Below are 12,807 nucleotides of genomic sequence, written 5' to 3'. Positions count from 1 at the left end.
GTGAAGAAAGTTTCTCCAAACTTGCAATGAATAAAAAGTCAACATTTGGAAACAAGGCATTCCGGCCAATTTAATGTTCAAAATCTTCCACTTCACCAACAACTCGAGAAATCGTACAAAAGAACACTTTATTAATTCTAGAAATTTCCAAGAAATTGATAACGAATTTCAGGATATTACAACAGGTAACTAAGGAGAATATTTAGTTATCTATGAAGGGGTTGCATCCAACAAACTGCTCAAATGTAGCAGAAAGGTATTATAACCATTGAAAATGCAAAATAACACGATACCAAAAACTGCAAAGTTAATTAAAAAAGTATGCATACTCCTCCATTCTTGTTTTAATTAGTGGAATATTAGAAGCTTGGCACATCACCTAATGGTCTCTTTCAGTGAATTTTAGTTTGCCCAAAAACTTGGTAGGATATTATAATGGATGTCAGGGTTATGAGTCATGTTAACTCTTAGGGGCTTATACTTTAATGCTCGGTCTGACTTGCATGTAGGTCTTTACATACTACTAGCTTATTACTTGTACGCAGGTTACTAAGGAGAATATTTAGTTATCTATGATGGGGTTGCATCCAACAAACTGCTCAAATGTAGCACAAATTAAGGTATTATAACCATTGAAAATGCAAAATAACATGATACCGAAAAATGCAAAGTTAATTAAAAAAATATGCATACTCCTCCATTCCAACCTCATTAGCATGATAAAGCTCTTGATTTTCATCATCCATGAGGTCATCATTATTCTCATTCCACATAGTTTCATTGGTATCATCTTGATTTTCATTATCATCATGAAACTATGTAGAATGAGAATAATGAGAAACACATAGATGATGAGAATCAATAGAGTTATGATGATAATGAGGTTGGAATGGAGGAGTATGCATCTTTATAATGAATTTTTTAATTGACTTTGTATTCTCAGTGTTGTGTTATTTTGCATTTTCAATGATTATTTCATATAAAATAATATAGAGCTGGACAACTCTTTTGATTCAAAAAGGGTCTTTCAAAAAGTACCCAGCAAATAATTAACTATACCCAGCAAGTGTGTCAATTTTGTATGGAAAGACAGTTAATCCCCCATAAGAAATGACGTTTAAAATCATAGTAAATTATGATAATAACAAAAACAACCATAAAATTTAAAATCATGTTTTCTATTTGTATCCAAAAGTTCATAGTGTTCACTGAACAATATCATTTTCTTCCAGCAAGCAAAACCTTGAATCCAAGTTTCACTTTTCATTATAATATTTTCATCTCTTAGGTAGTTACGTTTAATACGCACAATATCAACAATGTTGTGAGTGCATTCAGGATTTTGGAGGCTTCTAGTTAGGTATGTATATTTTTATTTTTTATTTAACATTAAAAGTTTGATGCCGTATAGAAGTTCAATCGCACTTCATTTGCCAATAAGAATTATTAATCATCGTCCATTGTCATAGTGGGCGGCTTATGTTCTTGAGATGGCAGGCATTGTCAATGTCAGAAGCGGTTGAGTTCTCATTGTTCAAGCCATTTGGTTTCGATCACATGTTTCAGAATCTAGATTCCTTTCTAGTTCATGGTGAAGCATGGTGGTTATGGGTGGTGTTCGGTGTGGATCTGATCCAAGAGTTGGTGCTTGGAATTTAGGTTGTTGCTAGCTTTGATGGGTGATGGCGGCTGAACTCCTAAGTTTTTAAAGTTTCAAAAGCTAGGTTGCAACATTGGGCCATTAGTTGAAGTTGCACTTACTGTTTGTGCTGCTAGCATCTCTCTCGGGAGTTTTTCATGTCAGCCACAATTTTATCTCTTTAAATAATGATAAGTGAATAACATTTTAGCGTACCACATGGAGTTCATCTTATATAGCAGCAAATGTAGTATTGCCACATCATTTAATGAAAGTTTGTGATTCATAAATAATTATGTTATATCATAAGATGGGCTTTAAGTTAATTAGTACACCAACTGGTACTTCACATAGCATACAATCTTTCTCTTTCATGTCATTCAGATGTGAGACGCTTTTGTTTATTGGTATCCTTCCTTGCCTAGATTCGACTTCTTCAAGGATCTTAGTAGACTTGGTTCTAATTGTAATTAAAAATGCTAGGATGAATGTTTTCTGGATATCGGGGATTGAAAGCAATGTTGCTATCCTAGCAGGTACTGATAACAAAAATTTGCAGTAAACACAACAATTTGTTTACCCAATGAAAACCTCAAATCGAGGTTAAAAACACTATGGGGCTCCAACTCTTGAGGGCCCAAATGAAAGACAATCTACTAATGGTGAAGAAAGAATTTCTTTACAAACAAAAGTAGCACTAACCACAGCTACAATCACTAGACTTTTTAGATGATGTGTTTGACTCGAACCTATTCTATCTTCTTCACATGGAATCTTCTTCACATGAATGAAAGGCACTGACCTCAACCTTCAATCTTCTTGCATCACGGATTTCTCCACTGATCTTTAGAGAATTATGCAAGTGTATGAGCAATGAATCACTTAATAAGGAACAAGTGATTTTAATGATGCATACATGAAACTTTCTTGCTAAGCAAGAACACTTTTTTTATTGATATGAGATGCACACTAATTTCACGCAAAAAGCTCTAAAAATCTAGACCACTTTTTCAAAATTATATGGAGGAAAAAAGATTCCTACTCAATCAATGTTTCTAACCTAATTGACTCCTATTAGGAAAAAACCTTCTAAGAAAAGATTTTTAATTAGTTTTTAGCAATCCTAAATCAATTAGGATAGATACTCTTAAACAGTATGAATTAACCAACTGGAATATATCTTTTGTAATCAATATTTAAATACCAGAAAGATACATTCCAAATAAGGACGACCTAAAACCCAAGACAGACTCGGGGATTGCAACGTTGCAATCCCAATGCATATGCAGACACAAGAAATGCATTTACTTGAGACGTCTTTGAGATCAGTATTGAGGCCCTTCTTCAGCTTCTACAGGATGAAAATGAGATGATATACTTCACTTGCCTTGTATGGGAATGCCAACAAGCAACATGTACAAAATCTTGTACTTACAGTAATGATTCAATTCCCCCTAGAATTTGTTAATAGTGATATCGATGTTAAATAAAAATTTATGTCGATGTTAAAAATCTCCAAAAGTTTTTACAGTGGCACTAGCCAACTGACCAAATTAACTTTGAAAGATGGATGTGCCCACGTAAATAAGCATAGTTTAGTATAGATAAACTAATAACACAAAAGCATAATGATGTACGTTCTCCTTATATTGACTGGGAATACTTTGGATATGGACCAAAGGGTGAAGATTAAGCTGTTTTGTATTTAATTTGTAGATTTAGGTACAAGTATAGCAACTAACTTATTTATCGTCAATGATTATCAAAAGATGAAAAGAATACTACTCCTAGGGAGCCGATGATTGCCCTACAGAGTTCAATGCTGGAAAGTCCCAAATAGGAGCAATTCAATAGGAAAATGATGAAAAAGAATATTGATTATTTTCTTTATCACCACAAATTTTAGATAACATTTCAAACACTCGTGTATAAACACAAGTTTTTCATTTGTTTGGTTGTTGATGCATGTCATGTCCATATGTCATCAAAACAACATGGCAAGGTTATATACAATTTTTTTTTTATTGATACGAAACCGGTTACGACAAACTACAAAGAAAAATCCATACACAGTGCAGCCAACACTGAGAGTATCAACAAAAACATTAGTGGCATGGAGACATTATGGCCTCCATGAAGTAGTTGCATTGAGCAAATGACCCCATCTTCACTAATCTATCAATAGTGAAATTTATCTCCTACAAGACTATGTGGTGAAAAGAAAGAGTCAAAAGAAGCAGCTAGCCACTTAATGTCAAAACTAAGCTCATATACAAAGTTGACACACATTTTTGTTTATGAAATCCTTAGTTAAACACAGCGACAACTTTTACGAGAACATGAAGTATGAGATTTCGACCTAAGATTCTAAGAACTTCAAGAGTTTGCTTGGTGGAGCCTAGAAGGGCACCGTCCTAATCTTGTCTTATACATTTGGATTCTAAAGGAGCTGCCGGCTGGAGTTGCTGTCTGTGCTTGCATGCAGTCGAGTCACAACTTGGAAGTGGTAGAAGGAATGGAAAGTAAAACCAAGAGGATGCAAAAAGTGAAAGGGCTGTTGGATTTGGATTTGAAATTGTATAAATACATGCATATTCAAATAAGTTGTGCTCAATCTTTATAGTTTTGAAAGTAATACAATATACGTACTAAGACAAGTCTGAACTTGATTTCAACTGTGCTGCTACGAGCTTGACTATACCCATCAAAATCCTTCAGTCTATATAATCCAAATAATTATTCATTACCAGGTGATCCAAACTCTCGTCCGCGCCTCCAGGACCCCGTATTACAATATATTATATACATGCATCGTCGATGCATCAAACAGGTTTCCCAAGCCACCCCTTGATTGCCATGTATTATGTATCCTAACCTTATGTGGATGTACAGAAGGTTCCGTAGTAAATAACTCACAATACACAATAACTAATTTAGGAGTTGGACTCAATTTTCAACCTATAAATTAGAAACTAATGTTAATAGATCAAATGATACTAGAGCAGATTTCTCTTTATGTAAAATGCGGGGAGATTAGAAGCCTTGCTTATGGCGGCAAGTGTAAGGCATCCCATCACCCCAATGAATTTCTCGTTTTTAGTGTCGGAGTTACTTTGAGACTAGATGGGTCTTGTGACTCACCTGGATTTTTTTATTTTTAAAAATTCTTATACGTAAAAAACATATAACATAAATTATGTTTCTCAATATGTCATTCTGCCAACTTGCCAAGCATATTTGTCCCAGGTTTTCATGTGGCTTGCTGCTTCTTTCACATTATACCCGTGGAGGAAATTTTCAACCACTGTTTCATTTTGAGTTTCAAATCCCCCATTCATTCTTTTATCAATTAGAAAAAAGCATGTGGCTTGGCCCATTTTGGGAACTATTGTGTAAAAGAATTCCTCCTCTATTTTTTTTAACCCCACTCTTGATGGGGCTCGAATACATGACTTCTCAAATAGAAAGTCATTGTCTTAACACGAGTCGAAACCCGTACGATTAAAAAGCGGGTCGGTCGCACGAAAAGACAAAGTGAACTCGTATAACTCAATCATGCTATCTTTTATCTTGAAATTTTGGTCATCGGCACTTGGGTGTATTTGATCCTAGGATTAGACAATTTGAAATATTTTTCTTCATCATTATTGAATTTGACTATTTATATTTTAATATAATTATTTATATTATTCGTCTGTGGAATTTTTAGTAGTTTAATCAATTTATGCATTTTTTTTAGTTAAATAGGTCGCAATGATAACCTTTAAATGAGTCATTTGTCCAACACGACACAACATATTCATTAAATGGGTTAAGCGGGTTGGAAACGGGTATCCCGTTTAATAAATAGTTTGGGTTTTGGTTTAAATTTTCGACACAATTATTAAATGAGTTGGGTTTGGGTATGTCTCCTGTAACACGACAAATACCTTGACCCGACACAAACCCAACACAACACAACCCATTGACAGCCCTACTAATTGTAACCAAAAAAAAAATCAGCTTTTCTTTATCTAAAAATAATAATTTCAATATCCCAATCTCAACAGGTCGTTAATACCGACTAGAAACTGCGCACATCTTATGGGTGTGGAGAAGTGGTGGTTACCAATTTAGAAATGGGTAGTTAATTTCTGAAAAATAATATATATATTTTTAAATTATTTATTTAAATTTTGACTTTTTTATCCCTAACAATTAGATAGATATATAAAGTTATTTAATATTTTGAGGGTATAAAAGTAAAAAATTCCAGTTTTTGCTAACAAAGTCTTTTCTCTTAATAATAGTGTAGATAAACAAAACAACCTGGAAAAAACTATATTTTTTGTATTTTTTTTTAATACATGACAATGAATTCTTTCAGGCAACCAATATATCCTCCTATGTAGTGCACTTCATCAAATAGTACAAAATTTTTGGATACCATACTAATCCAATTCTCTTATTCATGCATGCATTTATATTTGAACAAAACACAATTTCGTTATTATTGGCCAATAAAAAAAACACATAGTTTTGTTAATCCCTTTATCACCATACAAAAATTGAGAGAAAACAATCTACCCAATATGGTAATGGTCCTATTCGGAAATACCATTTCCATTCTACAGATTTTGGATTAGGAGCAATGCCAGTGTTGTAATTTACTAAAAGAGGAGGACAAAAAATGTCTTTTCCTGAGAAATGGTAGTGTTGTAATTTATCAAATAGGGGGGCAAGGCTCAATCACCTGAAGATAATTTGGCATAAAAAATTATTAATCGCAACCAACTACGGACATATTCATTACCTAAGTAATTAATGCTAAGAATAGAAAAAAAAAATCCACACAAACCCTAGTGTAGCCTGATCGCTGCCTCTCTGTGCGCCACCGTGCACCGTCGTAGTAGCAGCCTTGTGATGCTTCAGATTAATGTGATAGCTTGGAATTGTCGGGGCATTGTGAACAATGAGACTCAACGAGCGTTGGTCGACCTGGTGCATGCAAAGAGACCGAGTTTGCTATTTCTCTCTGAAACCCTAGCACAGCCAAGCCTGTTAGAGTCGCTCCGAACTCGAATGGGATTTGCAGGCTGCATTGCTTATCCATGTGAGGAAGATTCACAAGGAGTGGCCTTATTTTGGATGGCAGATGTTCCGGTTCGGTTGAAGACTTACTCCCCACATCATATTGATGCAGAGGTGGGTGTTTTGGGGTCGTCTGAGGTTTGGCGCTTTACTGGGATTTACGGTTTTACTACTAGAAACCAGCGGTGGTGAACGTGGGAATTGATTAGAAAGCTAGCGGCTGAAAATACGCTACCTTGGTTGATGGTGGGTGATTTCAATGAGGTTGCTTGTTGGGATGATAAATCTGGAGGTAGGCCGCGTGTAGCGGCGCCTATGCGGCTATTCAGAAACACTATGGCAGAGGCGGGGCTACTGGATATGGGGTATTATGGGAGTAGATTTACTTGGTCCAATCATAGTCCTATTTTGGTGGAGGTTAGCGCTGAGCGTTTGCAGATTTGGCGTACACCACGTCAGTTTAGGTTTGAAGAGATGTGGGCACAACACCAAGACTGTAAGAATATTATTAGTCAAGGCTGGTCTCGGCCTTCAATAAGGAATCCATTAAACCAGGTTGCCTTGAAGATTGTAGAGACTGGGAAACATCTAATGACTTGGCATAAAGGGGTGTTTGAACATGCAAAAGTTGAGATGAGGTTGATTCAGGAGAAAATGGATGGGATTATGCGGCAGCCTTTTTCTGAGATTCAGTATGAGGAGCAGTGACAATTACACACTCGATATAGTGAATTACTTGCGCAACAAGAGACTTACTGGCGACAACGATCTCGAGTTTTCTGGTTGAGGGATGGAGATAGGAATTCTGCGTTTTTTCATAGAAGGGCATCAAATAGGAAGTGCAGAAACCTAATTAAAGGGCTGCAGAATAATGAAGGGCAATGGTGTGCTCAACCGGAAACAGTTAAGGCCATCTTGTTTAGGTATTATGAGGAGATATATAAGTCTGTCGGGATGGATGAGGAGGCTATTCAGAAGGTGTTGGCTGGGTTGAATTGTAGGGTGACACCGACTATGAATGAGCAATTGTTATCTTCTTATTCGGATGAGGAGATAAAGAAAGCATTATTCCAGATACACCCTTCAAAGAGTCCAGGACCGGATGGTATGTCACCATTTTTTTTCCAAAAATACTGGGATACAGTAGGTACTGATGTGTGTTTAGCGGTGAGAGATTTTTTGGAAACAGGTGTTATGTGGCAGGAGTCAAATTTTACTCATATTACTTTGATTCCAAAAGTAAAAGATCCTCAGGATGCTACACAGTTGAGACCAATAACACTTTGTAATGTGATATATCGGGTTAGCTCAAAAGTTATGGCTAACAGATTAAAAAAGATTTTACCGGCGATTATTTCACCACTACAAAGTGCTTTTGTACCTGGGCAGTTGATCTCAGATAATACTTTGGTGGCCACCGAATCATCGCATTTCATGCATCGATTGCGTAGACAAGCAGAAGGCTTTTTTCTCCTTAAAGTTGGATATTAGTAAGGCATATGACAGGTTGGAATGGAGTTTTTTGAAACCTATTTTGGAAAAGATGGGTTTTGATTCGAGATGGATTCAAATGGTGATGAGTTGTTTGACTACTGTTCGATATTCTGTTCTCATTAATGGCGAACCTTCTGGCTATATTACACCTACGAGAGGAATTAGACAAGGGGATCCATTATCCCCTTATTTATTTATTTTGTTATCTTCAATGATCACAAATGCAGTGCCTGCAAACAGTTTGCAGGGCCTGTGTATGTGTCCAGGTGCCCCTACTTTACATCACCTATTTTTTGCGGATGACAGTTTTATTTTTGGGTCAGCTGTGGAGGCAGAATGTAGGCAGTACAGAGCTTTGCTTGATGTGTATGAGCGAGCATTAGGGCAGAGAATAAATTTGCAGAAGAGTAGTGTGGTTTTTAGCGAAAATGTGGCTCCAAGTTTGCAAGGTCAGTTAGCGGCTATTTTGGAAGTGAAGTGTGCCCAAGAGCATGATCGATATTTGGGTTTACCATTGCATGTGGGGAAGTCCAAAACGGAGATCTTTGAATATATCAGAGAAAGTATCACAAAGAAGCTGACTAGTTGGAAAACAAAAATATTGAGTTCAGCAGGAAAGGAGATTATGATAAAGGTGGTAGCACAAACCATGCCCTTGTACACCATGAATTGCTATCTATTACCTAAAGGATTATGTGATGATTTGCATCAATTATGAGCTCAATTTTTTTGGGGGGATACAGATGATAAGAGGAAGATTCATTGGAAGTCTTGGGATAAGATGTGTCTTACTAAAGCAGAGGGTGGAATGAGTTTTAAAAACTTATATGCTTACAATTTGGCTATGCTAGCCAAGCAGGGGTGGAGATTAATTTCGAATCCTTCTTCTTTAATTGCTAGATTGTTTAAAGCTAGATATTACTCGAATTGTTCTTTTTGGGAGGCAGATATGGGGGAGTCTCCATCTTTCTCTTGGCGGTCAATTTTGACAAGTAGACTGGTATTGCAAGCTAGAGTTCAATGGCAGGTTGGTACAAGGCAGCAGATTGATATATGGAAGGAGAATTGGATACCGGATGTGCCTGATGGTACCCTAGTTAGACCGGTTCATTGTGAACTTGATAATGTGGCAGAATTGATAGATGGTAGCTTCAAGACGTGGTCTGCACAGGTACTTCATTCTATATTTGCTCCTAATATAGTGGCAAAAATTATGTGCATTCCTTTGAGTCGAAATGTGAGGAGTGATAGAATAACTTGGAAACTGGAGAGAAAAGGATTTTATTATGTGAAGGGTGCTTATTGGGTGGCTCGAGATATTGTGTTAAATAATTTGAGGGCTTCAACATCTGTGGGTGATCCTTTTGAAATGCTTAATTTGGAAGGCTTTATGGCATGCTAGGGTCCCAGGGAAAGTTCGAATTTGTCTATGGAGGGCGTGTAATAATTTGTTGCCTACACGGGATCGGTTAACTACTAAAGGATATATAGGAGAGTTGGGTTGTTTGTTGTGTACTCACCCGTATGAGGATGGTAGGCATGTCTTTTGCGCTTGTCCGATGGCCAAAGAGATATTGGGTGCTGCTCCTTTTAATTTGCCTCTGTATATGTCACATTCCTTTAGTTTCAAGGAGTGGATGTTATTAGAACAGGCAACCACCATGTCTTCTGATATTTTTGCAAAGCTTCTTATGACAGTTTGGGCATTGTGGAAGAATCGAAATGAGAAATTATGGTCAGATAAGTCTCAAAGTGCAGTAGCTATTTCTTTGAGTACTATGACTTGGTATGAAAGCTTCTTACTTAATAGGTATCCTAATGGAAATTATATAAGAAGAAGAAAGGTCGTGCCCACCAATTCTGGAAGGCACCACAGGCAGGTATCCTTAAGTTGAATACTGATGGTGCTTTTTTTCCATCAGTGGGCTATGGTGCAGTAGGAGGCATCATCCGGAATGATCAGGGTGGATTTGTTGCTGCTATTGCGCATCAGGTTAGTCATGTTACAGCAGCACTACACATTGAATTGGTGGCTATACGAGCAGGTATGGATTTGTGTCAAGCTATGATGGTTGATAAAGTGATTATTGAAAGTGATTGCTTAGTTGCCATCCAAGCAATAACTTCAGAGGTGCCTGATATGTCTGTTTATAGTCCTCTCATTGAGGATATCAAAGTAGTGCAAAGGTACGTGTTTCAAGAAATATCTTTTGTTCATGCTTTTCGTTCTGCAAATTGTGCTGCTCATAGGCTAGCTAGTCATGCCTTTGAAAATGAAGGTTATTTTGAGTGGTTCGCTCAAGCTCCAGAGTTAATCTTGGATGCCATTATGTACGATTGTAATCATCATAATTGATTAATAAAAGCTCGGAATTTTATTTCAAAAAAAAAAAAAAAACTACTGACATATTCATCAAAGGGAAAAACTCACAAACAGTACCTGAACTTTCGGCCACTAATAACTTTCGTACCTTAAGTTCAAAAAATATCAGATTGGTACCTGGACTTTTAACCCCGACCCAAGATACGTACCTAGGAACAGTAAAACTGTTAACTGGGTTAACTTTTCAAGGGTATGGTCGTCCTTTAACTGTTCATCTTCTCCAAACCTCTCTCCTATCTCTCTGCAATCCTAGATTTTTCACTTACACAACAGCTAAGCTACACAGAGAGAGAGAGAGAGAGAGAGTTTTCGTTTGTGTATATTACCTCTCTCATATAGTCATAGTCATAGTCCTCTACAAATCAACGGCAACGACTTGTTGGAGATGGACGAGCTACGGCCACAAGATTTGTCGTCGCTGGCAGAGTCTCCGAGGAACTCTCACACGTCGAGGGAGGTGAAGTTTCGATCTGCACACTACAGAGAGAGAGAGAGAAATGGCAGAATCTTGGGTTTCTTCATCAATCCAAGAAAACCCAAATGAGGAGGAAACAAATGAGTCATTGGAATCAATCTTTTCTTCTTCTACATTCAACCGACAAGTGGAGCGGGAAGAAGGAGAATTGCCCAAGCTAAGGAGCTTATCGTCGAGCGGCAGCAAGAAGAAGAAGAAGAAGAAGAATCAGGTTTTGCTTGAAGGGTATGTTGATTCGGCTGATGAGGACGATCTGTCGAGGACCAAGAGCTTAACGGATGAGGATCTCGATGAGCTCAAAGGGTGCTTGGATCTGGGATTTGGGTTCAGCTATGAAGAAATTCCCGAGCTCTGTAACACCTTGCCTGCTCTTGAGCTTTGTTACTCTATGAGCCAGAGGTTCATGGACAAGTCGCCGGAGACCTCTCCTGCTGCATTGGATTCCTGCTCTTTTGTGTCCAGTCCGATTGCCAATTGGAAGATCTCTAGTCCTAGTTAGTGATTTGGGTTTCTCTCCATTTTGTTGCTCAATGTTATAGATTTTTTTTTTCTGTCTTTTGTTGCCGTCTTTTTATCCATTTCGATTGATTGAAGTGCTTAAACTTCTGATCTGTGGTGAATCTTTGCTTGTCCATGTGACCATCCAGAGGTTGTGAAGGCGAGGCTCAAATACTGGGCACAGGCTGTGGTGTGCACAGTTAGATTATGCAGCTAGCTGATATAGATTAGGATTTTATGCTTTAATGCCTAAGAAAAATTTTAAATGGACCAATATTCTCGGGTGGAGATGAAACATCAATAGGTGTGGGTGGGTGGACCTTCCTGTGCAGCTTGTGTTGTATGGTTTATTCCAGAATGGCTTCATTATCAGGAACTGTTCCTGCAATTCGTTAGCTGGAGATTGGCTCCGAGAACCTGTTGATGATGGATCTACTTTGAGGAAGATGGAGAAGATTATTTCAGGTTTTAGATAGGAGAGAGGTTTAGAGGAGATGAACAGTGAAAGGACAACTATACCCTTGAAAAGTTAACCCCGTTAACGGTTTTACTGTTCCTAGGTACGTATCTTGGGTCGGGGTTAAAAGTCCAGGTCAATCTGATATTTTTTGAACTTAAGGTACGAAAGTTATTAGTGGCTGAAAGTTCAGGTACTGTTTGTGAGTTTTTCCCTTCATCAAACTAATAAAATTGCAATGGAAAGCTCAAATCTTGGAATGAGCGCGCGTAGATTCACAATCATGCTCGTACCTACCCACCGTCGGCGACTCACAGAAAGACCACGTTGCAAGGCACTGGTTTCAGTGTCGGAGCTCCGACTTCACGACTACTGCTTTTTTGTGCCTTTCGATTACTCCGCCGATCCTAAGGCCTCGTCTAAGTAGTATATCTTTTGACAGTAAGAATTTATAAATTATCACAAACCCAATAACCCAGAATCGCCTCCCTTCTCCTTGCTAATGATAAACCCAATATCACAATCCTAAACTCCTGCATCATTGAAACCCCAAATCAGTCACATACATAGATTCAAAGTGAAGAAATTCTGTCAAAAAAACCTAGCAAATAAACCCTAAATCGAAGAAAAGCGCACACAATCATGACATGCAGAGAACATAAGACTGAGAACAAATTGGAAACCAAACAACAAAGTTACTGATAATCACCATCAAATTTCTCCATCTTTGCTAATTTCGCCAAAGCCGAGCTCGATGACAACATGTAGAAACCCATAACCTATTCTCTACA

At 37.6% G+C, this 12,807-nt stretch overlaps 1 protein-coding gene across 1 annotated transcript; it reads left to right on the top strand.

Moving 5' to 3' along the window:
* The first annotated feature begins 11,083 nt into the window (after positions 1 to 11,083).
* LOC133744657 (uncharacterized) lies at positions 11,084 to 11,776 on the top strand. The gene is made up of 2 exons (XM_062172727.1): positions 11,084 to 11,555; positions 11,697 to 11,776. The coding sequence occupies exons 1-2, from the start codon at positions 11,084 to 11,086 to the stop codon at positions 11,774 to 11,776; spliced, it is 552 nt and encodes a 183-aa protein (XP_062028711.1).
* Positions 11,777 to 12,807: the final 1,031 nt, after the last annotated feature.

This window comes from Rosa rugosa, chromosome 4 (genome assembly GCF_958449725.1).
Source record: "Rosa rugosa chromosome 4, drRosRugo1.1, whole genome shotgun sequence".
Classification (NCBI taxonomy): Eukaryota; Viridiplantae; Streptophyta; class Magnoliopsida; order Rosales; family Rosaceae; genus Rosa; species Rosa rugosa.
The sequence above is the reverse complement of the archived record's forward strand: the minus strand, read 5'-3'. Positions and strand labels throughout refer to the sequence as shown.

What these genes read in the sequence shown, in the direction of transcription:
- LOC133744657 (XM_062172727.1), top strand. Translation starts at nt 11,084, where the DNA reads ATGGCAGAATCTTGGGTTTCTTCATCAATCCAAGAAAACCCAAATGAG. An exon ending in TTGGAAGATCTCTAGTCCTA is followed by an intron (nt 11,556 to 11,696) that starts GTTAGTGATTTG and finishes TTGCTTGTCCAT; the next exon opens with GTGACCATCCAGAGGTTGTG.